A 27,754-nucleotide genomic window follows, 5' to 3' on the forward strand; every position below is an offset into this window, starting at 1 on the left:
CGGGGAACGCCAAAGAGAAAACACAAAGCAAGATCGAACCCACAAAGACCGGTCTTTTATACGGCATTTGTTTCGAATTCCTTCTTATGTTGTGTGCTTTTGAGGAGAGAAGCCTTTCAAGCGACAGATGGAACAGGTCATGTGGTCCTTCAATGGAGGCTGGAGAACAGAGGAAGACTCTGTCCTGGCTATATATATATATATATATATATATATATATATATATATATATATATATATATATATATATATATATATATATATATATATATATATATATGTGTGTGTGTGTGTGTGTGTGTGTGTATTCCTGCAGAACATCCCATTTTAACATGCTGCATTTATGAGAATAAAGTTGTAAATTTACCAGAAAACAGTTATGAGAAAAGGACGGAAATTCATGAGAATAAAGTCATACATATGTTACAAAATTGTTACCAGATATGGATGAAATGCATATAATTACATTATATATTCAGACTGACACGACTGGCAGTCAACAATATGTTGGTGCTTTTATTCTCATTCCTGTTCCCTCCTTCGTCACTGTGGCAACCAAATATGTCAACATCAGCTACTGCGCTTGCGTACCTTGTCCGCCATATTAGTAGTCTATTTAAGCTAATTACCTTACGACTGTGGTTAACTTGGTGCTACATTCGAACAATTAATTTAAACCACCCAAGACAATCATTGATACAAGTATGCTGTCAACAATTTATTAAGTTTATTGCTTTAAATGTATTCACAATTATTGTTTTTTTTTATCTGTTCACTGTTTTGCCGGATTAGCATAACTGTCTCTAATGGGCCTGGTGTCTCAGGCGTCACTTCCGCTAAGAGCAGAGCGTCTCAAGGGGTTTGCCGTAGTATTTCCGGTGCATATTTAGTTCCGGTTGCTTATTTCTTCTAAGGTATATTATGTTAGCTTATGAATAATTTAATACAACCACGCGTGAAATATATATTTAAAAAAAGTTTCCACATGGATACGCCAAAAAGAGCAAAAATCTCAAAAGCTTACTCATTAGCAGATTCCCACCGATTGAGCTAATGCAACTGCAGTCTCACAGCGCCCCCTTGCGTCTAATTCCAGTACAAACAAACAAACACCACAATGGCTCTTTTTGGACAACTTTTATTACTTTTTTTGACAAATATATATAGAAGATTTTCCATATCAAGGAGACATTCTTTAAAAGCTAGGTTTACAGCAAATGTGACCGAAGACATGGCAACCCATCAGAACATGACGCAACAAAGCATTTTCAATGTGTGCACAAGAAAAAGGTAAAAAGGGTGACGTTTCGTAGTAAAAGAAGTCATAAAAAGGTGATACTGATGCCAGCCATGTCAATTTTTGGTAATGACGACACTAATGGGACATTTTTTTTTTTTTAGGAAATATTTTTGTTAGATCAAGGCACACCAGCATTGATAACCATCAATGAAACATTGCTTTTCTTTCACCTGACTTTTGTTTACGCCATGTTGGTCCCCACTGACCAGTACGACTGTACAAACTACAGAAAAGGGGAAATATATAAAAAAAAAAAAAAACTCGGTTTGTAGACTATCAACAAATGGAAAAGAAATTCATAATCAATAATGTACATAGAAATGTTGATTACGGAACTCAAATGTGGTGGGAAATCACCACCTTCTCCATGATGGAAGACCTTGCAGCTTCACAGAGGATGGAGCTCGGCGAAAGATCTTTTTTCCTGCTGTAGAAATTCCTGTAAGCTTCTCTTTCCTTGCTTGAAATTACTCTCCCGTCTTGAAAAGGGCAAAATGACCTGAAGTCGGAGCAGAGTCTCGATGTTGCTGAAGCTTCTGATCTGTGATGTTTTGAGGGCATCGAGCACGGTGGTGGGAAGGTAACCCGCCAGGGGGTCCAACCACTTCTCCTTCCACGTGTTGATCTCGTTGTCGAGGGAGGCCTCGTCGGGGAGGTCTTCCTTGTACAGGCGCAGCACGAGACCGCCGAGGGTGCTGGTTTGGACTTTGGACATTGCGTAAGGCACAATCTCCAGACACCTCAACGTATCCAGGACCTTTTCGGTGAAGAGCTCGTCGATTTCGAGTAACGAGTGCTCGACAAATTTTAAACTGAGCGCACGTTTGTAGAAATCGCTCAAAGGTTCCAAGAGAACCGAATGCAACATCGGGATGTGGAGTTTAGCCGCGAGCGCCACGGCTTCGTCGAACCACGCTTTGTGCCGCGCGTCCATGTCTGTCTTCAATTCCCTGAGAGACGCGGTGACATCGGGCAAACTGTTCACGGCGAGCAACATGTCCAAGGGTTTTCCCTGCAGGGACTGACTCAGCTTCTTGGTGGCGCCGAGAACGTGTCTGAGAACCACCAAGGACAGGATGAACTCAAAGTTCGTGATGGTGTCAAAAAACCGCGACGCTTGTCGCCGGTCCGAAACGTCTCCGTGATGTTTGAGTTGGCTTAAGCAGAGCAGGACGGCTTCGATGATGTCCGCCATGACTTTATGCATGTCGTGACTCTTCTCCCACGTCTTTGTGAGCTTGTCCCTCAGCTCGTTCCCCTTGGCTTCGTTGTGCTGGAAAACCAGGAGGATCATCTCTTCCAGTTTATTTTGCCGCTCCGCGTCGGCGGTTAGCCAGTGTAGGATTTGGTCGATCCGGACCGTTGCGTCTGCGGCTGCTTCCGTCGGCGAGGACTTCGCCAGCCACGAATTGAAGGACAAACTGGAGCTGACGGTTCTCACGACTTGAGGGTACTTCTCGGCGAGCGCCGAGCTCACGGCTCTCATTTGCGCTCCGACTTCGCCGACGCTCAGCAGCGTCTGTCCTCGGCAGTACGCCATGTTGAGGCCCCATTTTTCCGACAACGCCGTCTCGATAGACTCGGAGAGGACGGCGGAGTCTCCGACAAGAGGAATGAAAGCCAGCGTTTCTTCACATTGGATGTCGTCCTTGTTCAAGTACCTGATGCACAGCGGGACGTAAACCTCGCCGCTGATGTCAACGTACTGCTCCGTGATGATCGTGAAGAACTGAGAATCCCAGAGTTCCTTGATGATTTCTTCACGGATCTGCGGCTCGTAAAAGGACACTGGTTGTCTCGGTCCTGGACCGGGTTCCGGGACCACTTCAGTATCTGCGTCTGTAGGACCGCCGGTCGCTTCTGGTTCTGAGGGTGTCTCCTGGTTTGAACCTTCTTGGTTGACGCTCCCTAATGACAAATTAGACATTAGATACGGAAACCTGTATTTTCCGGTTTCAAATATACGATAAAACACGGAATTCCCAATGGTGAGACTGGGGAATCAAACTTACCCCTGTCCAAATGTAGTCCCCGTAAAGTCTCCAAGACCTACAAAACCAACAGACATAAAGCAGTGCTTACTGGTGTTGACTCCAAAAAACCAAAGACCTGGAAAAACTAAAGTACCTGTGAAAGACGTGGACTGCTGTCCGCATCAACCTCGATACACTTGGCGACGACTTCGGGCAGCCTCCGCAGTGTTGCGTCGTGAGAGCGCAGCATCACTCGAACCGTCCTGTTCCCTTTGCAGACGGTATTCCTTATCAGATCTCTCATGGAATTCAAAGTGGTCTTCATCAGGTCGCATTCGATTCCGACGCTGGGGAGCACGGCGACGAGCCGAAGCAGTAAGCTAACTCGTGGGTGGTTCTTTGATTCCGGGTGAACTAATGTTTCGGCGATGGACGTCGGAGGAGAGACGTCCTGGTCTTTGTCTCCCCATACGGCGGCCCAGGCGTTGAGTTCCTGCTCCAGTGTGTCCGCTTCCGGAAGATCGGTTAAGTAGCAGCTGAAAGGCTTGTCCGGGTTCTCTGGGGAAACCGGTTGCGGGTTGCAGGACGGTAGCAAGGACAGGATGGACAGTCCCTTCAAGTGGCTATCCGAGAAACTGTACTTCAGTTCATCGATGAGTTTTCCGAGAAGCGGAATACTGAGGTTCTCTTTGTAGTGTACTTCCGAGGAATCGTAGTCACTGGTCTCCTGATGAAAGCCGACCTGCTCGGGTGCTAGCTTGGTAGCTAACTGGAACGCCTGTTCGAACCAAGCGGCGTGGACGGCGCTGATGTTTTCCAACATTTTATTGAGGTTCTCGATGATCGCCGGGATCTTCTCCACTTCGCAAAGAATATCGGCAGGGTTTCCGCAGCGGAATACGACGCTACAGCTACTAAGAGGAGCGCAAGCGTTCTTGAGGATCACGAGGGTGACTATGAAATCCATGGTTCTTAAAGCAGCTGCAAGAACTTGTGCGTGCACCGACATGGCGCCTTTGACGGTGGAACCGACGGCATCCAAACAACTGAGGATGTCCTCCAACGTGTCGGCGAGAATGTCGAAGTAGTCCTCTCGTCTTTTCCATCTCGAGCAACACGTCTCGGGAATTTCCTCCAAGGCCTCCCTCGGCATGTTCAAAAGCCCATCCTGCGCCTGCGCCAACTTTCGTTCCAGAGACGGGGATCGATCAAAGAACATTAGCAGGTCTTCTGTGATATCGAGTACTTTTGCTACAAAAGAGCAAGGCCGGATTCCGACCAGCCAACTGGCGAGGCCGCAGGACTCGCTCGGCGTCACGACGCATAGCGGGTAACTCTTCAGGAAATCCAAAGACATTTTCCGAAGACTTTCGTACCCGGAACCCAAGTGCATGAACGCTTGACCTCGACAGCGGGACATCGGTAATCCCCAGTCCTCCGTGATGACTTTAGCTAGCTTCTTTGCTTGAGTATCGATGTCGCAGTTTTCTTCATATAACAAGTAGCCCATCAGCTCGACTTTCGGAGAAGATTCTCGAACGTACCTGACAAAAACGGGTACGTGAGTCTCGTCGCCGATTTTTACAGGTCTGTCGGTAATAAGCGAGAAGAACGGCGAATCGGCGATCTCTTTCTGTACCGCGTCTCTCATTCCCTCCGCGAGTAACTTGACAATTTCCGCTTCGCTTATCGATGGCGCGGATTTGTTGTCGTCCTTCTTCTTGAACCAGTGGCACATGTTGAGCTCCTGAGTGAAATACTCTCGTTCCTCTTCAGAAAGAGACGTGATGCTGGTGTTCTTTTTTCCCAGAAGCGCAGCGAGTCGAAAAACGGTGGCCAGACTTTCACGGTTATCTCCAACATGGCAATTGTCATCCGTTACTTGCGGGCCTTCTTTTATGTCCGAACACTGTTGAATTTCGTCATTGTCGTTTTCCTCCTTGATGGACTCATCGACTGCATTTGAAAGAAATAGGGAGCACATTTTAGAGTCATTACTATTGTTATTTCTCAAAAAAGACCGTACCTTCCATGTTGTTGTCGGAATTCCTGGTGAAGGTTTTGGATTCCTTATCCTGTCAAAGCATATAAACAATCATATGTTACACGTATTTAGCATATGTGAGTTATCATCAATCAAACAAAGCAATTATGATCTACCCAAGAGTTAATATTTTTAAATGTTAAGACGGCGGACGAGTGGTTAGTGCGCAGACCTCACAGCTAGGAAACCCGAGTTCAATCCCACCCTCGGCCATCTTTGTGTGGAGTTTCTCCCCGTTTTCTCCCGGTACTCCGGTTTCCTCCCACATTCCAAAAACATGCTAGGTTAATTAGCGACTCTAAATTGTCCATAGGTATGAATGTGAGTGTGAACGGTTGTTTGTCGATATGTGCCCTGTGATTGGCTGGCCACCAGTCCAGGGTGTACCCCGCCTCTCCAGCACCGCCCGCGACCCGCGTGAGGATAAGCGGTACAAAAATGAATGAATGTATGAATGAATCAATTGAGTGTTAAGTTGCTGTGTTATGAATTTAGTGCTGTTAGTAATGTGTTCTTTGAAAGATGACACAGTGTGTCAGACTGTTGACCTCTGACAATTTTTGACTCCAATTTTTTTGACTCCAAATTGTCCATAGGTATGAATGTGAGTGTGAATGGTTGTTTGTCTATATGTTTGCCCTGTGATTGGCTGGCGATCAGTCCAGGGTGTACCCGGCCTCTCGCCCGAAAACAGCTGGGATAGGCTCCAGCACCCCCGCTGCGACACCTCGTGAGGTTAAGCAGTAGAAAATGAATGAATGAACACTGTAGAAATCGCATTATTGTATTAGTCAGATGATAGTAAATATCATGAAAAACTTTTGAATGTGCATACAACTCTTTCATGATTTGCATATTCCAAATCAGGGTCAAGTGGCCGTTATTAAAAATGAAATACGGACCAATGTCATCCCCAACATATGAGGTCATATGAGGTAAATGCACCCTAGTGGAATATGAAATGGTTATTGTGTACGCTCCTCTACCTGCCCACACGCACAGCTTTAAATTATTTGTACCAATTACTGTTTACGCTGTACATTGTTCATATTTGATGTCATCTATTTATTCTCCACATTATTATTTATTATTATACGGGAGCCAGACAACATTTTGTTGGCAATTTCACTGCTGTGTTATTGTGCAATGACAATAAAGGAAGTCTATCTATCTATCTATCTATCTATCTATCTATCTATCTATCTATCTATCTATCTATCTATCTATCTATCTATCTATCTATCTATCTATCTATCTATCTATCTATCTATCTATCATGGCTTAGATTGTAGGATTTGTTTTGGTCGGGCATAAAATGCCAGTGTTTGAATTTTGTGATTTTTGACAAAAAGATAAGGGGTTAGTATGCCGTTTTTTTCAGATTTTTTCAACTTGCTGCTAATGCACTTTTCTGAAACCTCACACACACTCAACAGGGGCCTGAGAAGCACCCAAAAAGGGAATAAAATGCCAGAGTTTGAATTTTGTGATTTTTGACGTAAAACGTAAACGTAAAAAACATAAGGGGTTAGCGAGGAAGGAACAATAAATCCTATAAAAACTTGTCTATGCAGCTTAATGGAGTTCTTGTGCAACAATATTGGCTGATATAATATATGCTGATGAACATGTACATGGAATATTGTGTGTATGGATATTTACAAGATCATAACAACACAGTTGAATCTATTGGGTGTACTAGTAGTACTCACCAAACAGATACCCTCCAGGGCTTGTGGCGTCACCTTCAAACACTGGCTCACCATGCGATCCAGGTCTCGGCTGAAATCTGTGCCCACCTGTAGCACAGCCAAACACGGGGACCGGTCTTTGGGATTAGTGTTCCTCAAGTACTCTTGGAACTTCTTGTGTCGCATGACAACGCCACAGTCCTCAAGGGCGGTGCTGGGTAAGACGGACATAATCCTCAGGAGAGCGTTGATGTTGCCGAAGTACTGCATGACCGGCAGACGCAATGTGTGGAATATTGATTTGGGAATAGTCACGGATGCGACTTTGGTTTTCCATGTTACTCTCCAACAGCAGAGTTCAGTGAAAAAGTTGTCGGCATCGGGAAGATCGCTGCTGTAGAGAGGCGGCTTTGACTTTAAGCTCTCAAACATGTAGCTCACCGTCACCAAGCAAGGAACCAAGGACAGGAAATTGAGAGCTTCTTTGTGATCCTCGGAAAAATGATCCTTCACCGCATTGATGAGGTTATCGACGAGCGGCACGCTTAAGCTATCTCTGTAAAAACCCAGCGGCTTGATCATGTTGTCCCTGGGTAAATACTTTTCAGGCACTTCAACGGGCACCCTTAGACTATGCGCAATTGCACAAGCCTCGTCGAACCAATTCTGGTGAAACACTTTCAAACTTGTTTTGATTCTGTTCAACGTAGCAACGATTCCGGTGATTTGACACAACTGGAACGCGGCGCTGAAATGATCCTTCTGGAGACCGGCGCTCAACTCTCTGGTAAAAGACGACGTGTTCTTTAGGACCACCATCGCGATGATGAAGTCAAATTTCATCACTTTGTTTAGAAGGATCCCAGCTTGTTCGGAAATTGACGCTTTCCATCTCTGCGGGCTGCTTTTGACTTTTTCTAGACACTCGACAAGCGGCTCTAGAATTTGTACAAAGACTTCGTAAGAATCGTGTTTTTCGTGCCACAGGGAGCAGAACGTGCCTTGCAGTTCTTGGACCTTTTCGTAGCTCTCCCGAAGACCGTAGGCGATTACGTGGTCGATCTGTTTTTCTAGAGCACTCCTGCTTCCGAAAAACATCACCACGTCTTCGAATGTATCAAGCGCTCTTTTAATAATGGGCACCGGGGTCGATTTTGACCACCACGTATTGAACGAGTAGCAAGAACAGTGCGTGCTAATAGCGAGCGGGTACTTTTCCTGTACTTTGCAAGCGAACGCTTTTAGTTTGTAAGAAACGTTCCCGGATCCGAGGTACGCTTGACCTCGGCAGTTATTCAAATCAAGACGCCACTCTTCCGTGACTATCGCCAAAAGCCGTTGCACCATCACGTCGCAATCCAGAGACGCTTCCAAGAATCCCAACAACTCCATACGCATGACATCGAAACTGTCAACAAATCGAAGAAAAAGCGGAAGATAGTCCTCCCCGGCAAATTTCACCACACGGTCAATGAACAAGGAAAAGAACGAATTCCCGACTTCGGTGAGAATTCCCTCTTTGACGGCATTTTCACACACGGTGAGGACTTCGTTCATTTCGGATTTGGTGACGTATTCGACTTCTCCGTCCTGAGCGGCGGATAGCTCGCTTTGCTGCCAGCTTTGGCTGTTGTACGCGGCGGTCACCGCGGCCTGCAGGGCGGACTTTAACGCTTCTCTGTCCGTTTCGGCGCACTTCATCTCTACAAGCCTCTCGGCATCCATCTCCATGTTTATTAGCTGCAGTCTTAATTCGTCTTCAGTGTCTTTTTCGGAATGGTTTTCTTGGCTTGTCACTGCAACATAAATTTAAATAAACGTACAGAAAATAATCGAATTTAATCATCGTTTCATAAATTAGCTTACCATCGCTGGTCTTATTCCGGGTTTCTTCATCCTGCAATAAAAAAATAATTCACTTAATTTATCATTGAATATTACAATTATGATAATTCCAATCTACTACTCACAATCTGTAAGATCTTCAGTATTTCTGGATGCTTCTGGACGTACGAGTCCACCATTTGTTCCACGCTGAAATGCACATCCTGGTTGACGTAGATGTACGCCGAACTGCAGTGTCTTTGGTCCTCCGGCGTGGCTTTCAGATACGCGTGGCATCGCTCCAGTACCATGTTGTACTGTCCGTAAACATCCGCCTCGGCGTTGATGCACGGAACGGTACCCAAGACTCTCAACAAGCTCTGAACGTTTGGATAAAATCCGATGTCCGGTATCTTCAGAGTAGCGAACACCGTAGTCGGCAGGATTCTTCGTTTGCTTGCGTGCCGCCATTTCACTTCCCAGCAACCGAGTTCTTCGTAGAATGTGTCGGGTCTGGCAAGATTGTTCAAATTTGCGTCCGCCACTTTGTCCCGACGAATGCTGAAACTGTGGTCGGCCATGTAGGAAGGCACTAGAGAGAGCCATCGGAGAATTCTCACCATCTCGATACTGAACACTCGGTTGACTTCGGCGACTAAGTACTGCAAGATAGGCCGGGCGAGGGTTTCTCTGTAGAAGTCCTCCAGCGGGGTGTCTTTTGAGTCTCCTTGGTCCAATTCCGGTTTTATCACTTCGACGCCGAGCTTCTTGGCACGACCGACCGCGTCCGCAAGCCATTTTTTGTTGAATACCGCAATCTCCTGTTGGTACTTGCTTACCAGCTTTAAGGCATTGGAAATTGTGTACTGCAGGGTGCTACTCATGCTAATGATTCCCTTGAGGCTGGAGTTGAGTATGCTAACACAGCAGAGCGTGTTTTTTAGAACGACTAAAGTCATAATGAAATTGAAATTTTTCAACACCGGTTTGAGTTTGGCGACCTGTTCGGCGGTGTCTTCGTCCACCTTGGCGATCATCTCGTTGATGCAGTTGAGGAAAGGTTCCAGAATATCTAACATGGTTTGGAAAGCGTCGGTGCCGTATTCCCAGTTGACGCTTAGAATCGCTTTGATTCGGTCCACTTCTCCTTTCATGTGCCCGTACATCATTTGAATCTTTCCTTCTAGTCTTTTGTACAACTCCGGTGTTGCCCTGAGTAACGAGGCTACCTCTTCTACAGTGTCGATAATATTTTGAATCGTGGGTACGGGCATGCAGCGTATAATCCATATATTGAAAGCATACGGGTCACTTGGCGATAAAACCACTTGCGGAAACTCCAGTAAAATCTTACAAGTGAGATCTCGCATAGTTTGACACATGCGTCCGGTCACCAGATACGAAAGTCCTCTGCAGTGCTCCATCCCTAAACCCCATTTTTCTCTCAATTCCGATAAAAGAAAGTTAAACAGATTTTCCGCGTTCAAGTCACAAGGCAAGAATCCAACGAGGTGTTTTTGCGGGAGCCCAACCTCGGTGACGGATCGAATAAAAATCGGGATCTGCTCTCTCCCGTCTATATTAGTCACATCTTGGAGCATGATAGAGAAGAACCGGGCGTGTCTCAGTGTGTTTTGGATCTCCGCTCTCATTAGGTTCTCGCTGAACTGGAGGATTTCCTGTTTGTCGATTTTCTCTGCGCATAATTTCTTCAGCGAATGTTGACGGGATTCGCCGGTGGGTTCGTCGGTGTTGATATTGGCGCCGTTGATGCTGAATCCAGTCAGCGCTAGAATCTCCTTGAAATAAGCGGTGAGAGTGTCTTTAGCTTTCGAGACGCCGGGATCCTCTTTCGGTTCTTCGGGCGTTAGGCTGGCATCAACAGTAGCTTCTAGTTCATCAGTCGGTTTTGGTGTTGCTGTATTATCTGATGAGAAACAGCACAGAAGTGAGTAATACTACACCCGGTAATACTTTACTCCAATAATGCAATGAATATTACCTCCGGGACACTTTTTCACAGCGGGTTCCTCTTCCGCCTAAATGGAACAAAATTACGAAACGGTTATTTTTGACTAAACTATTAGAATAAATGCAATGATGGCTGCCACACTTACAGGGCTTCCTGCACGTTTCCTGCTGCACGTCGAGTCATTATTTGTAGGCGTAGTAAAGTCAAATATTGTCGGAACAGCATCTTCGCTTAAGACACAAGCGCAGGAAATCTGGGAAAACAACAAATCGGAATCTGACACTTTGGAAACATGATAAAAAAAAATATGAAAACAACTCTGATTTAAAAACTTTGCCTCTTTTTACCTCTTGGGAGATCATCGAGGGCTCAAAGTGTTTTGCACAAACTTTGTACAGTTTGTGCAGTTCCTCCGGAGCTTGTGACGCCAGATCTTCACGGCAACAGTTAACCAACCATTGTTTGCAGCTGAAAACAAAGCAAATTAAAACATTAAATTTATTTTTTTCTATCATTTTCCCCGTCCAGGTCATTATTAACAAATGAATTATAACAATATTCCCAGAGACAATTAAGCAAAAAAAAAAAAAAAGGTGCGGCACAAAAATGGCCCCGGGCCGCACTTTGGACAACCCAGCTGTAACAGCTTAATTTCCATCCCGTTTTATTCTTCCATATCACATTTAAAAAAACATTAATATATTTATAAGATGAAATTCTTAACTCAGTTTAAAAGTTGTTCAACAAGGTGATAGCTATGCTAAGCTAAGTTACCGCGCAGGGACGCTAGGTGTCGTTTATAGATATATTATTTACTAAAGCAAAAGTTTACAATTACGGTCTGTATTGTTTTTTTTTTATTACGGAGTCAAACACCGCGATATAAGGATTCGAACAATAAATCGAGTTAATGTTAGTTTCCTAGTTCGGACCAGTCAATGACTTGTTTCTGGAGTGTGGCGAGTCTGCGCCATTTTCAACTGAGTTGTGTCACTGACATCATGTTGAGCTAGCAGTGCTAGCATCTGAGAGCTAACATGTTCCTATGGCGAGCTCGCTACCACATGCACATTTAACCCGGCAATAAAAAATGTTCTTACCGCTCCGGGTCCGAGGGAAAGCTGAAAAGTGGAGTGCCGTGGTCGGGTCCATCTTGCTCGTAATCACAGTTGGCTGCAGCGCAGGAGTTAGTCATTTTGAATCGCAATGTAGCTAAGCTAGCTAGCGAGTCTGCTAGCTTAGCTCGGTAGTCTACTGAGCGAAACCTGCACAAGTCTACACAATCATTCCCCGGCAAAGATGTGTGCCACTAATAGTATATATATGAACGCTGTGCTCGCTTAAAGTATTTTTTTGAGAAGCTAACACCCAACTACTTGCATTGTTAAAAAGTTGATGCTGCGTGGTGCTCCAGTCGCCGAGAGCGTGAACCAGGAACTCGATACTGCAGTGAAACGTGTTGGCCGGCAGAGGGCGGAAAATACTTCAGTGGCTGCTTTCTCATTTGAAAAACAACTTATTTATACACGTATTTTTACTTCATTAAAACAATATTATTACATACTTTTTAAAATGTTGGTAACATGTTTTTTAATAGTTTAGCCGTTCGTGTTGAGTATTGTAATGTTACTATTCGTTAGTAATAACTAATCGTAATTAGTTTATTGTAATAGTATTACTATTACTAGGGCTGTCAAATGATTATAGAATGTAATCAGATTACTCACATATTTAACTAATTACTATAACCACCTATGTCTGAAATATGCCAATTTTACTGTATTTAATGAGTAAAACCAAATATGTATTTGCTCCAGATGAACTGATCTTGAAAATCGTTAAAGGCATACTGAAATAAGTTAGTTACCGCCGTTAACGCGTTATTTTTACAGCCCTAATTATTATTATTTCTTCCAGACAGATGCACTCCATATCTTTTACTATCTCCAACATTCCGTCTCTCTTCTTCGCTCCCAATCCCAGGCTGGCTTGCAACTCATAATGCAAACATTACTCCCCTACCGCCCATCATGTGAATTGCACCTCAGTACTATCACAGATGGTATCTTAAATATCAAGCTAAATGTTTCAATAAATGAGCTGCTATATATATAGTCAATAAAAGCTTCCCAACATTTAAATGTTTAATTTGAATATTTTGCAGTTATTCATCGATACATGAAGCAAATCATGGAGAACATGAAAATATGGCATTTCTGCAGTTTATTCCAGATGACTTGTGGTTACCTGTCAATCACAAGTCATACAAACATTCACACCGCTACAGGAAAGTAGAGTACGACACATAATTCTTATTTTCAAATGGCCACAAGGCATGCTGGGTAGTCCAAATGCAACCGTATGAACAATAAATTGGATATCACCCAATAAATAATTGGGTAAAATATCACCATGGCGATGTATCTTATTGTAGTATTAGTACACTAAAATTAAATATGTGTGTACCAATGGCATGTCAACATCAACACATTATTTTAGTAACCCCGCCTACCCCCTTGTGTGTGTGTGTGTTCTTGCCTGTCATTATGCACAAGATATTATTTAAAGAAGTTGTTGTTTGTCACTATTTTGTGTATTTTTTTTGGTCCGCTGGCCCTTTAAGTCAGCCATTATTCCAGTATTTTCGTCTGATATTCTTTGTTAAAAGTTGACTGAATTACTGTAAATAAATTGTAGTTAAGAATAGTTACATTGGTACATTACTAATATAATATAATAGTGAATGTTAGCATTATTATTATTGATTAATTATCCATAATATACGTGTATTTGTCCTATCCTTAAATGTGTTGTGAGACCAGTGTGTGCCACTAGGGGGTGCTAATGAGTCACTATGGTCTTAAAACAACCATGCTAAGCGAAAAAACTACACACTTCCTGTACTTCCTCCTGGCAAAAAATAAAAAGCCCACAAAGATTATCTTGGCTATAAATGTCCTTTAGGGATAATAATATATTCAGACCATTGCAGTTATACAATTAAAATACTCACCACAGGACCTGTACTAGGTAAGAGGTTAAGCTAATCTGCTAGCGGACTGGTCAGTAAATGTATACAGTAAAATGAAAAAAACAAACAGTGAAATTGTGTTTTTTGTCTTATAGAATTATTAATTGTAGTTTATAATTGTGGCGTTTCTGTGTGCTCAGGCCATGGTTGTTCCTCCTCGCCACTCTTTTGTCCGTGTTCTTCAGAGTGACACGCTACCCATTTGGTGTGCAATTAGGGAGACAAAGATGTCACTTGTGTTGACGTCCCTGTATTGCACGCATGCTGCCTTCACTGTCGTAGGAATCTTCAATTGATAGGATACACACGACAATACCGTAACACATCTTGTTGAAATGTTGCTTCCGCTAGACCAGGGGTCTCAAACACGCAGCCCGCGGGCCAAATGTGGCCCGCAGAACACTAGTTTGAGGCCCCTGCCTTGATATGAAAGTTTAATGTTAGTGCGGCCCGCGCAAGTTTGATATGGATGCTGTATGGTATCATGTACCCAGAAAAAATTATTACGTTTGATTAATGTTCATGTTAAAGGTTAAATAACTGTTAATAGTTATCCTCCCTATCCGTGTGGAAGTGGTAAGTTTTTGGCTATTTAAGTTGAAAGGAAATAACTTGAAGGCTACCGTTTAGGTCGCTAGCGCTCTAGTTTGCGAGTTAGCATGTGTCTCAAGACTCTGCAGTTGCGCAATATGTTGTAAATAAAAAGAGTATAAATGTGACTATAGTCGTGTTTTGTCATGTCTACAGGGCTCTAATAATGCTTTGTTCATTTTAATCTGAAAAAAATCATTTGTCTACCCACCAACTATATGTGGTTTCTTAAGTTTTTATTATTTGGTGTTTTATTATTATTATTATATTTATTTATTACTGATTGATTTTCTTTATTCTTGATTTGTTTATTTATTTTTCATCTTATTTTGTGCAGAAAAATAAAAAGTAAGATATTTGAGAACAGTGGAATGTTTTATCAGAGCTTTTATTGTAGAAAATCGGAACCAAAACACTGAAAAAGTTTGTATATTTTTATGTTTTTAATAAATACGTTTTTTTTTTTTTTGGAAAACCTGATGCGGCCCAGCCTTGCCCAGACCCTAGCTCCAGTGGCCCCCAGGTAAATTGAATTTGAGACCCCTGCATTAGACAGTAGGTGTTATTGTTGGATGTTTTGGATTCGGACTTCTGCCTAAAGGGGGGGGGGGGGGAGCCAAATTAAACAGAAATGAATAAAAGTCGATGTAATAAAAGGTTGTCACGTGGGGAGGACAGGTGAGTGTTCTTAATTTATTGACAGTCAGGCCAACAGGGCGGAATTTACAACTCCAAACAGGCACATGTGACTCAGCAGAAAAAAAGAAAAGAAGTGACATCATCAAAATGTCTGATTTGTCTCTCTTTCCTTGAGGAAAATTGCGTCAAGGACGTACGCGATCCAAACTAACATTGTCTTTTTGTGTCTTTCTCAAAAATGTTTTGGGATTCCTGCAAAAGACGAAGAGTCTTTGTGCGTCCTCCAAGACCAAAACAGTTTTTTTTAAAACACATGATGCTATTGAATACATAAATATACTGTACAAAACAGTCCACACCACACATTGGATGTTTTTGTTTTTTTTTAAGCCAAATGTGATTAAACCATGAAACATTAAAAAATACCACAGCAAAGAGGATTCTAACCTCTACACACACACACACACACACACACACACATTTTGATGTTGATCAACATCACTTGTACAAATCTGATGCGTCGGCTATGACATTCGAGTAAAAGGAAGTAAAAAAAAAAAAAGAGGAATTGTTTTAAAATGTGTCATCTATTGAGAAATTAAATAAAGAACTATTTCAAGTATTATGTGTATTTTTTTTGTTAATTATTTTGTTTTTTGTCTTTAATGTCACCTGCAAATAGTGTTTAGAATTAACCACAATAAAATATTTCAAAATAAGTGAAATATCTGGATGGAGTAAAGATGATTTTTTTCCTAAAGAAATGTGCATTTATGTATTGTTATTATTATTATTTATTATTATTATGACAAAGTGCTTTCCTTTTGGTTTTTAGTGCCTTGTGACTCCATTCAATACAATCTTAAAGCTGAACAGCTCCTCCTTGTGGACACGCAAGGAGCTGCAACGTCAACACGGAAGTCAAGGCACAGGGGGTTGAAAAGTGGCAGGATGTGTTCTCCCCAAGGGGGGCTTTTAGCGACTATGGACCGGTCTGTAGAAGACCGGGCATATTAGCTGGACCACTTCCAACCTTAGGTCCAAAGAGGGTCCCCGCCCCCCTCAGAGGCTCTTGTTGAGGGCGTCCAGCTGTTCCTCCCCCAACCTCTGCTTCTCCTCCAGGTCCTTCTGCCGTATGAGCAGCGAGGCCTTGGTCTGCACGAAGCGCCGGTAGTCCAGCAGCTGCTCTCCGGACAGCTGGCGAGACAGGAAGGTGGACACCAGGCTCTCCCTGCGGTCCAGGTTGTCCTTCAGGTCTTTGGCGTCCTCGCGTTGTTTGCACAGCAGGCGGTAGCGACTGTCCAGAGATTGCTGAGGTAGACAAGGGACACAGATGAGGATTTGGATTTAATCAGATCATCTGAACACATTTTTTTGGTTTTGTTTCTGTCGTACATAAGTAGTGTGATCCCTCCTCCCACCAGTTATTAACGATAACAGCCAACTTGCATTATAGAAATCTATATAAAGCCTGCTTGCATATCATCAGTGTGATCATTTTCAACCCTTTGTATTGAGTTGTGATCTCCTATAGAGCAGCTACACACAATAACCCTCTTTAGATCTTTCAGAATCTGCACCTATTCAGCTGTATTTCCTTTGATTTGTGCTTCCTGCCAAAATTCATTCATTCATTCATTCATTTTCTACCACTTTTTCCTCACGGGGGTCGCTGGGGGTGCTGGAGCCTATCCCAGCTGTCTTCAGGCGAGAGGCGGGGTACACCCTGGACTGGTCGCCAGCCAATCACAGGGCACATATAGACAAACAACCATTCACACTCACATTCATACCTATGGACAATTTGGAGTCGCTAATTAACCTAGCATGTTTTTGGAATGTGGGAGGAAACCGGAGTACCCGGAGAAAACCCACGCATGCACGGGGAGAACATGCAAACTCCACACAGAGATGGCCGAGGGTGGAATTGAACCCTGGTCTCCTAGCTGTGAGGTCTGCGCACTAACCACTCGACCGCCCCCTGCAAAAATTGTCTGTTTTAATTTATTCCACCCACGGCCCGCCTCCGGGCAACCCCACTCCACTGTGATTGGTAACGCCCAAAAGTATGAACCATATAAGGGAGTCTGCAACTTTGTGACATCACAAAGGGGCAGTTTTAACCACACCTTTTGAAACACAGCCTTTTGAGTCTTCCCAAACTTCTTTCAGAGCTCACTTCTAAATGCACAAACTTTGTTTTAACACGAGACTACAACATTCTAAACTACTTTTATAGGTCAGAAATGTGGCAACCGCCAGAGTACACACTTGAAGCACGACTTGAAAAAACACACCAAGTCAATAAAGTTGAATTTTAAAACTTTAAAACAAAGCAGTTGTTTTTCTGTGTAAACAAAAACCCAATTATTATACATTTTAGGGGTAGATAGAGTTAATGGATCCCTGGATGTATTTTATTTTGTAATTTTTTTATGCTCTGCATAGCCACAGAAATTAATATTAATGTTTAATGAGGGAGCGTGTCTGTAGGGGAGGTGCAGTGTTCCCTTGTATCAACAGAGGGCAGGGTAGTTCCAACTGTCATCGAAACCAGTGAACAGGGAGTTTCTGTGAGAGAGTGTAAACAGTATTGTGATCCCTCCTCCCACCAGTTATTAATGATAACAGCCAACTTGCATTATAGAAATCTATAGAAAGCCTAAAAAAAAAACTGTTTGCTTGCATATCATCAGTGCGATCATTTTCAACCCTCAGTTGTGATCTCCTATAGAGCAGCTACACACAATAACCCTCTTTAGATCTTTCAGAATCTGCACCTATTCAGCTGTATTTCCTAACTATGAGTCTGCAACCTTGTGACATCACAATGGGGCAGTTTTAACCACACCTTTTTGAAACACAGCCTTTTGAGTCTTCCCAAACTTCTTTCAGAGCTCACTTGTAAATGTGCAAACTTCGTTTAACACGAGACTAGAACATTCTAAACTACTTTTATAGGTCAGAAAAGTGGCAACCGCCAGAGTAAAAACCCAATTATTGTACATTTTAGGGGAGATAGAGTTAATGGAGCCCTGGATGTATATTTTTTTGTAATTTTTTATGCTCTTTTTTTATGCTCTGCATAGCCACAGAAATGAATACGAATGTTTAATGAGGGAGCGTGTCTGTAGGGGAGGTGCAGTGTTCCCTTGTATCAACAGAGGGCAGGGTAGTTCCAACTGTCATCGAAACCAGTCAACAGGGAGTTTCGGTGAGGGAGTGTAAACAGTATTGTTGATGATCCCAGCAAGAAAAGCCTCCAACCACACACTCACAATGAAGGCCCTAGAATGCACGCAGGCATGTGCACGGACATAAAAACTGAACACACTGGGATGTGTTGTTGACCTTTGACACGTCACGCAATGTTTAAAGAACCGTTAGAATGAAAGACAGTATAATTGTATGGATAAGATACCGCCAGGTGTCATTACTGTATATAAAGCGCCGTTCCAGAAAGCATTAAAGGTTCGTCAACAGATAAGACTGAAGCATTTTTGGCATTCCGTACGGTGAGAAACTAAAGCCAGCGTTCACCTCGCAGGCATGTTTGCTGTTCCAAAGTCAACACGACAGAGAAAGAGAGAGAGCGTCCATGGCTGACGGCATGAGAACAGCGGCGCACCTCTCCTCGTGCTCAATCGGGCGCACCGAGAGATTCGGTGAGCTCGTGCAGGATTAACGTGCACGTGTGAGCAACTGAAAGGGATTAAAAGACGGGAGTTGGAATGTGTGAACATTAAGGGGGTGTCACAAGATCTCGCGAGATTTAAAACGTGACAAGGTTTCTCGTGCAGAAAAAAAAAAAGTCAAATAAATGAATTAATTAAACACACAACAAAATGAAAATGATCATTTTGGAGGCCTCGATAAAACGTTCATGCCGTTTTGGCAGTCTTTGTGGGTGGAGGCGGGGACCGGTAGCATACACACACACACACACACAGTACAGAACAGTGTAGCCTCGTGAATTGGAAAGCAGTCATTCATTCATTTTCTACCGCTTTTCCTCACAAGGGTCGCGGGGGGGGGTGCTGAAATTTTTAACAAAATTAGAGCCTTCTAAACATGAACTAACACCCCTATAGTCACCTATAAACTCATATTACCCAATATAGTAAACATACATCCATCCGTTTTCTATGCCGCTTATCTTCACTCGGGTCGCAAGAGCATTCTGAAGCCTATCCCAGCTGTATTAGGCGAAAGGCGGGGTACACCCTGGACTGGTCGCCAGCCAATCACAGGACCTGTTTACCATCTTTTTTTTTAACAAAATTAGAGTCTTCTAAACATGAACTAACACCCCTATAGTCACATATAAACTCATATTACCCAATATAGTAAACATATATCCATCCGTTTTCTAGTCAAGCCCCCAAACGTAAACGTCCTCACCTTCTCCTCCGCGTCCGTGTCCTGATCCACCGTGCTCAAGGCATTCTGGACCCTCGCCAGCCGGGCGGAGAGACACAAAAGCAGGTTGACCACCCTCTCCAGGTCTCCGATGAACAGGTTGTACCTCTCGAGCTCCAGGGGTACACATCGTTCGCGTACCAGCACCTCCAGTGCCTCGCCGTGGGATACGTTCTGCTGGATCTCGGCCTGGAGGGCACGCCGCGTGTCCTCCAGCGAACGCAGACGCTCCTCGATGTAGGACGCTAATAAGCCCTGTGGAGGACAAAATTATGATGTTGACATTTTAGCTCTACAGCGCTTCTACTTTTTAAACTGGAGATGATTACCTTCTTCTCTGAGAAGTCATCTTGGCTGTGGGACTCGCTGCTTGGAGGTTGATGGCCGTCAGGTGGAAGTGGGGGTTGTTCAGCATCTCCAATGGTCTCACAGCTGCATGGAAAAATAATGAATAGAGATCAAACAGCATGCAATCATCATCCCTATCTGTAAAAGTTATATTGAGTTTAAACTGTCGCTGGTTGGTGTGTGTGCTTACGGTAACAGAAACATGAGTGCAGGCACAGCAGTAAGCAGATATGCAAGTGTGTGTGTGTGTGTGTGTGTGTGTGAGCATGTGATGCAACACAAGGTAACACAACACCTTCTTTGGCCATGACAAACCTGTATTGTGTGTCACAGTGAAACAGTAAACTGGAAAAAATCTCATTAGTAGGCCAATTATTCTCTCCGTTTATGGGCCTGTACACATAAACACACACACACACACACACACACATGCATACAAGCTATAGCATTAGGTAGACCAGCACAATGTTAAATAACAGCTGTATCACCTAAACAAATAATATCGCTTTGAAATGGTGGTACTTATATTGTAATATTAGTCTATATTGTGGTTGCAGTAGTACAGTAGTTCTGCAGGTGTGTCTAATATTGTGCCAGGTAAAAGTGTCGGATTACACAGTATTACATATGTTCATTCATTTTCTACCGCTTATCCTCACGAGGGTCGCAGGGGTATGCTGGAGCCTATCCCAGCTGTCTTGTACACCCTGGACTGGTGGCCAGCCAATCACAGGGCACATATAGACAAACAACCATTCACACTCACATTCATACCTATGGACAATATGGAGTCGCCGTATTATATAAATCAGGCGTCTCAAACACGCGGCCCGCGGGCCAAATGTGTCCCGCAGGACATTAGTTTGAGGCCCCCCGCCTTGATATGAAAGTTTAATGTTAGTGCGGCCCGCGCAAGTTTGATACGGATGCTGTATGGTATCATGTACCCAGAAAAAAATATTACGTTTGATTAATGTTCATGTTAAAGGTTAAATAACTGTTAATAGTTATCCTCCCTATCCGTGTGGAAGTGGTAAGTTTTTGGCTATTTAAGTTTAAAGGAAATAACTTGAAGGTTACCGTTTAGGTCGCTAGCTCTCTAGTTTGCGAGTTAGCATGTGTCACAAGACCCTGCAGTTGTGCAATATGTTGTAAATAAAAAGAGTATAAATGTGACTATAGTCGTGTTTTGTCATGTCTACAGGGCTCTAATAATGCTTTGTTCATTTTAATCTCAAAAAAATAATTTGTCTACCCACCAACTATATGTGGTTTCTTAAGTTTTTATTATTTGCCCTTTTATTATTATTATTATATTTATTTATCACTGATTGATTTTCTTTATTCTTGATTTATTTTTCATCTTATTTTGTGCAGAAAAATAAAAATTCAGATATTTGATATTTGAACCAAAGCACTGAAAAAGTTTGTATATTTTTCTGTTTTTAATAAATGCGTTTTTTTTTTTTGGAAAACCTGATGCGGCCCACCCTTGCCCAGACCCTAGCTCCAGTGGCCCCCAGGTAAATTGAGTTTGAGACCCCTGATATAAATATTGTTGTATCGTTGTAATATGTTTATATACTGTATATTATCAGTGGTGTTTTAATGTAGGCAGACACTGACCTCCCTCTCTGCTGCTCCTGTTTCTTCTTGTAGTGCTCCTCCATTAGCAGCGTGTCCTCCGACAGAAGCTGCTCCATCAGCATCAGCGCAGTCTTACGATTGGCTAAAGGATAGAAGACAGAGGCCAGCGATTGGTCAGCTTTGACCACAGCCGCTACAAGCTCCTCCCACGTTGGCCTCTTGTCAGGCCTCTCCGAACTCGTCGTTTCCTCATTCTCTCTAGGGTCCTCATCTTGAGTTTTGGGATTCTTTTCCGTGACCGCCGCTTCGTTCACACTGACATCTGAATCACAGACGGAGGTTTCGTTTGTTTGTGCAGGAGGGAGCAAAAGGACCAGGTCCTCAAATTCACTGTCTGGAGTCTGCACATCTTCTTTGGGCTGCTGCTCCTCTGGAGGTGGGATCCATAAGGATGGATCTGTGGTTACGCCGCAGCTCAGGGACACTTCGTGGTGGGAGTCAAGCGGGGGAACATCTTGGCCCGGTTCCTCCACTGAAGGTCGCCGCTCTGAATCAGAGGAACTCTGGACTCTTCTGCAAGAGAGAATATGAATCACAGCTTGAAGTACAGCCCAAGTGAACTGTACTTTTGGGTACGGTTAGGAGATTCTCACCTGGAGGCGGACTTGACCTCCCTCTCACAGGCGTCTTGTGCTCGAGGGAAATGAAGGTTAGAAGACTCGGAGGCGGGGCTGTGAGATCCAGGAGAAACTGACTGACCCTGAGAGGGGAAACTAGTCGGAGAATGGGATCCACTCAAGGTGATTAGTCCTGTAGCGGCTTTAGGTCCGGTATTCTCTTCATCTCCTGGGGATGGGTCAGAGTTCTGCTTCAAAATGGATGGTTTCTTTAACTGTCCTTGGTTAGCGGTGTCTGGTTCTTTCTTCCTGGCCTCAGAGAAGAATGAAATGTTCCTGATGTCTCCGTCTTGATCCAGCTGCTCAGAACTCTTACTGAGAGCCGAGAGCCTTGTTAACTTGGATGTGCCCAGTTCTTCCATGGACTTCCCCCTATGAGCTACCACACGGATAGACTGCTGGGCTTCAGGGGTTGACTGCACTGCGGTGCTCGGATTCTTCTGCAAACTAGAAGTAACATTTTGAATAAAAAAAACTGAACTCCTTCAATTATTGCATTGAAAACATATTTTTTGTTGACCTAAAAACGATAGAAATGACCCGGTTATACAGCAAATCTGGTTCATACCTGCAGGTTTCGGCGGAATTGACTGGCACAGGATCATTTTCATCGTCTGGTGCCTGCAAATTGAACTTCTATCATGACTTTGATAATATTGTATGAATTGGTAGAATTGGTAAAAAAATATAGATCCATATGACCTTCTCTACCTGAAATGAATGTGGTGTGGATGTGGATCTGTTCCTGAAAACTGTAGGCTGTTCTGGTTGGTCCAAGAGACTCTCCACTGAGGCAGACATCCCATTGGATGGGCTTTGTCTGTCCCTCCATCGCAGTTGGTTTGATTGCCCTGCAGATGGGCTTGAACAGGATTGCGCTGGCAAAAACTGTGCATACCTAAAAAAAAACCAAATAACCATATAGTCAGTGTTTTTCAACCTTTTTTGAGCCACCGCAGTTTTTTTACATAAATCTTGTGGCACACCACTAACCAAAAATGTTCCAAAATGTCACCACGACCTCACACGTGCATCAATAAGTCTATCGGAGGAACAAGGTAGGTGTTGCCACACGGACCAATATTACATTGCTCTGCCAGTCTTTACACCACAGACACTCCACAGTAGCCACGTTTTTACATCACCACTTTTTCTCTTTCCGAATGACCTTTCGGGAAACAATGGTATCCATGGAAAGGAATATTCCAATCTCTTGTCTACATGCGCCGTGAAAATCAACCAGAATAGTCAATGATGTCATGCGCGGTAAAACGTAAACATCAACATCACGTGATACCGACTTTTTTCCGAAGTTTTTCTTTCACTTTTTGGAATAACTCCGTATTGCCGTATTCATCTGTCCAGTCTTGAAATTTAGTTTGAATCAAAAACAAACTTTGCTTAGTCCAGTGCCGATTGCTGGCCTCCATTTTTAAAAGTGAAGAACGTCTGGATCTGCGTGTTACGTCATATCTGAGCATGCGCTAAACGAACGCACCCGGGATCAATTTAAAACAGGAAAAGATCAAATTCAATCTTGCTAATATTTTATAATTAAACTCGGGACATGTTTTATATAGATATATATTTTCTTTTTTAATAAAACTGGACTTGTGAATAAAGTATAGAAGGGTTTAGATTCTGTTCCAGAGATGGCACTAATGCACACGAAAGCTGCTTGCTAACCGCCAATAAGCAACAGAAGAAGAAAAACACCACGAAGAAGAACGCAGTCTAACAAATTTCCGTTTGAGCGGGTACAAGATACCTCAATCGGATTGGTTAAAGGAATATTCCATCCCTGTTCAATTCTTTCCGTTTGAGCAAATAAACCAAATGCAATTGGAATATTTGGGTCCATGTATTCATGACTATTGACATAATATTTGCAAATGATGATTAATAAATGTTAATTATAAAAAGTGATATTGGATAATTCCTCACGGCACACCTGACGGTTTCTCAAGGTACACTAGTGGTTGAAAATCACTGATATAGTGAGTAAAATCTTATGAATCACACAAAAAAAATGAAAATAAGTTCCTACCTGACGGAGCTGGCTGAGGAATCAAGTATGCGTCCTGCAGAGTGGGGTCTGTTCGGTTTCTTCTTCGGGTTCTTGCACTCAGTACCTGCTGATAAAGGCCTGGGACCCCAATCGAAAGGTTTCTCGCCCAAAGAGTGCCTCTGTCTGGGGGGTACTGGTAGCTGAGGACCAGACGGTTGCTGGGGTTCTGCCACTTTCTGCCCGGTCTTGCGCTCCATGTACTCCACAAGTGCCTTGTGCTGCAGATGCTTCAGGTTCGTCTTTGAGGCGCTTGAGGCCGAGAGGGCCCGACCGCGAGGCTCAAACATCTTCCTTCGTGCTGCAACCAGTCCCTGTTCTCCTGGTTGCGTGTGATCCTGCTGCCCGTCACCTTCTACGAGAAACAGACTTTCGCTTTCGTTGCTGAAGGAGCGACAAGAAGAGTGACTGGGTGTGCTACCGAGCTGGTTGAGTTTCCCCGGTTCAGAGTAGCACATCTTCTTCTGCTCCGGAGTCAGTCGCTTTCGGCCCCCGTTGCGTGACGCCACTTGAGGCTGAGCGACATTTGCCGGCCTCCAGTGTTCTCTTTCTGTGTTTTCTGCGTTCATTTCCTTAGGACTCTCTTCCACGATGCTTCCTCTTTGCGTGCCCTCGGAGGCCACAGACGGAGTGAGAGTATCCGTGGAAGTCTCGGAATCTTGTGATGAGGAGAAAGAGTGAATCCCCGAAGTTGGCAATTTCGGCCGGAAGCGGTGTTGTACCAGTTGCAGGTCCCTTCTTTTGAACGATGTCTCCTTCAGGACTTTAGACTGAGCATCCTTTAGCTTCTCTTTGTAGTACTTTTTAAAGCCGTCGTCCAGGGTGTTACAGGAGTTATCGTCCTTGGTTGCGCCTCCTTGGGTGAGACTTTCATTGTCCATTGATGGATCTCGAAGACCTGTTTGTTTCAGGACAGTTTCTTTGTCTTTTAGATTGGACTCTGCGTCCTTTTTTTGCTGTAAAGCGGTCCGGTTAGCCCCAGTGAGGTGGTAGAGAAGAGGCGTGGTCTCTTTGTTTATTCTATCACTGGCAACATCGGTCAACGGCTGTCTTTTACCCCTTTTGACCTGTTCGTCTCTTTTGGAGTGGTTGGATGTTTCATTGCTGATAAGCGATGGAACTTCTTTTGTTTGTGAAGTTGAACGCGAGGATCCGTTTTTCTCCGGTCCGCAGTAGAATATCGGGTTGTTGGCAGTGTGGCGGCCAATCTCGTTACTTTCCGTGTCGATTTCTTCCAAGGGATCGAAACTCCTTGAAGACCGGGCCGAGAAAGAGGCGGGTATGTGATTCTCCTGATCTGAACTTCTGGGAATGAGGTCCTTACTCGGATTGCCTATTTCATCCGGGACCTGTTTTAAGGGTATGAATAAGTTTTCCATTGTGCTGTGGCATCGTTCCCGTTCTTGTGGTTGACGTCTTTCCAACATGGGAGAGCATTCACTCACCGCTTCACTCACAGATGCAGAATATGCTCTCGTTCTGGCTTCAGACTGTTTACACACTCCTGTGACAAAGTAGAACTGACCCTTATGATGGATACTGCTGTTGATGAAGCCTGTCTGACCAGGATTCTGAGGACCACAGGGTCGGGCTGGCTCCGAACCGAGCCAGTCTTGAGCGGAATGCAACCTTTTGCGAGGATTTTCAAAACGGGCACGTTCATCTCCGCTGGATGCGCTACCGCTTGATAGCTGCCTGAGCTTCAGGTGCTCAGGTTGGCTTAGGCCTTGAGGAGGGAGTCGTCTGAGAAGGTTTGTGGACTTCTGCTGCTCAGTGGTGAACGGTGTGGGTGTGTTCACTGACACTCTGGTCTGTTTATAAGAGGGAATGTGGAAGTAGGAGCTTGGCGTGGGATCTGAATACACAGGTTCAGAAGTGATGACAGAGGTGCTCAATTCTGGTTTAGCTGTCTGGTGGAGTCGATTATGGAGTCTGGGCGGTTGCTGCTGGGTTGGAATATCCGCCTTGTTGTTTTCTAAGTTTTTAGCGGCTATGAAACTGTGCTGTCTTGTTGGGACTGGAGGAGGACCAACAGGAGCGTGATCTTCTTGTGATGGAGCCCTGAGAGGCAAACCTACTTCTGATATTGTTTTGTTGTTGGTATGGAAACCATCTTTGCCATTCTGGTGATGGGTATTATTGCGATAGTTCTGCGAGATGACCTCCATAGAGCGATAGAACTGATCCATGGTCTTGGAGTTAGAATGCAGGTGACCGGGATGGTAAATGGATTTTATATACTTAAGGTCAGCATAGTGGCTGAAAGAGCCGGAGTGTAGGTCATCTGGGAGAAGTGAAGGCGGGTAGTCTGGGGCGGTGGAGCCACCAGAGAAGGAACTGTAGGCGGAATCTCCTTTGCCGTGTTGGTGGTGGGAAAACTGTTCCACAATGCTGCTGTTGGACTTGGCTGGGGAGAGCCGACTGACAACAGGAAGGCTCAGAGGATGCAGGTCCACGTTGCTCATTCTCTCAAAGTGAAAGTTATAGGAATCCATGGAATAGCGGAGCAATGGGGGCGGTTTTACTGACGTGTGGATCTGCCGTGTGGGTACGAGGAGGAAAAGTGCCGCCACCGCATTTGCACCAGGTTGTGCGGAGCACAGGTCGCTAATTAGGTCATTTTATCACCTCGTTCTGACTTATTCAAATCCTCTGGGAGTTGTTTGCTGGGGAGGTTCCTGCAGGAGAAAAAACACAAACCAATGATTATCCTGAAACAGGGAATTGGGGACGGTGTGATATTTTGTGCATGAAAAAGATCATGATCTGTAAGTACTTGTTCTACTGTCCCGAAAACATATTCACTCCTCTTTAATTTGCCCGTGTCTCACAGCAGTTTTGTAGTTTTGTAGTTAAGCACCTGTTTCAGGGGGCCTGCCTGCCATCTTGCACCAAGCAGTCCTCTAATTAGGCCTTGAGGTCGATGGTACACATTGCAACACACACACACATGCATGCACACACGTGTAAAAATGTAAAGAATTCTGTGGAACGACACCGAGTGGGAAGATCATTCATGTGACACATAATACCTCATTATAAAAGACAGCGTTACCTTGTGAGACCCGACCGGATTTTTTTTTTTTTTTTACTTTGGAATTGGGCAAGAACTCTACAAAAAACAGTGAGCGCATTACAGTGCAAATATATCTTATTGTGATAAAAACTTTGTCGACGTAACCTATGGAGGTTAATGATTGGGTTTATGTCGGACTCTTAACAGCTGTTCTCTACCATGCCCTGTCATTACAGTGAAGCAGTGTACCTGTCACTCAACTCTGATGCCAGTAAAACAACAACAACAAGACAACAGGTCCGTCAACTTGAGATGAAGACAGGCCTCGGCGATGACATTTTGCTGAACGAAATGTGCACACGAGTGTGTATGTCCTGTAGACTGACTTGAAATTTCTCACACAGCTCAACACACTCTTTAAGACAGGGGTCCCAAACTCAATTTACCTGGGGGTCACTGGAGCTAGGGTCTGGGTGAGGCTGGGCCGCATCAGGTAAAAAAATAAATAAATAAATAAATATATATATATATATATATATATATACAAATAAAATATAATAAAAATATTAATAAATAT

General features: G+C 43.8%; 2 protein-coding genes across 6 annotated transcripts in view; both read right to left on the reverse strand.

The window, feature by feature from the left end:
* Window positions 1–1,107: 1,107 nt before the first annotated feature.
* On the reverse strand, window positions 1,108–12,292 carry si:dkey-250d21.1 (uncharacterized). The gene is made up of 11 exons (XM_058087131.1): window positions 11,905–12,292; window positions 11,152–11,272; window positions 10,950–11,057; window positions 10,835–10,871; window positions 8,979–10,759; window positions 8,875–8,905; window positions 7,030–8,804; window positions 5,300–5,348; window positions 3,428–5,229; window positions 3,313–3,349; window positions 1,108–3,208 (listed from the first exon to the last, which is right to left on the reverse strand). Exons 1-11 carry the CDS (start codon window positions 11,997–11,999, stop codon window positions 1,689–1,691), a joined length of 7,356 nt encoding a protein of 2,451 aa, XP_057943114.1. The 5' UTR covers window positions 12,000–12,292; the 3' UTR covers window positions 1,108–1,688.
* A 2,813-nt stretch (window positions 12,293–15,105) lies between these two features.
* The window catches only part of shroom1 (shroom family member 1), a 30,878-nt gene continuing 18,229 nt past the window's right edge, over window positions 15,106–27,754 (reverse strand). For 4 of the 5 annotated variants that reach the window (XM_058087132.1, XM_058087136.1, XM_058087134.1 and 1 more), the window contains exons 2-9: window positions 24,144–26,839; window positions 22,808–22,994; window positions 22,665–22,732; window positions 22,073–22,543; window positions 21,459–21,992; window positions 19,814–19,916; window positions 19,467–19,739; window positions 15,106–16,376 (exon numbers count right to left, since the gene is read on the reverse strand). In XM_058087132.1, coding sequence (XP_057943115.1) covers window positions 16,128–16,376; window positions 19,467–19,739; window positions 19,814–19,916; window positions 21,459–21,992; window positions 22,073–22,543; window positions 22,665–22,732; window positions 22,808–22,994; window positions 24,144–26,656 — 4,398 coding nt within the window. In that variant the 5' untranslated portion in view covers window positions 26,657–26,839 and the 3' untranslated portion in view covers window positions 15,106–16,127. The remainder of the gene's footprint in view (window positions 16,377–19,466; window positions 19,740–19,813; window positions 19,917–21,458; window positions 21,993–22,072; window positions 22,544–22,664; window positions 22,733–22,807; window positions 22,995–24,143; window positions 26,840–27,754) is intronic. The other variant, XM_058087137.1, reaches the window with a different exon arrangement.

Source organism: Doryrhamphus excisus, chromosome 11 (genome assembly GCF_030265055.1).
Source record: "Doryrhamphus excisus isolate RoL2022-K1 chromosome 11, RoL_Dexc_1.0, whole genome shotgun sequence".
Lineage (NCBI taxonomy): Eukaryota > Metazoa > Chordata > Actinopteri > Syngnathiformes > Syngnathidae > Doryrhamphus > Doryrhamphus excisus.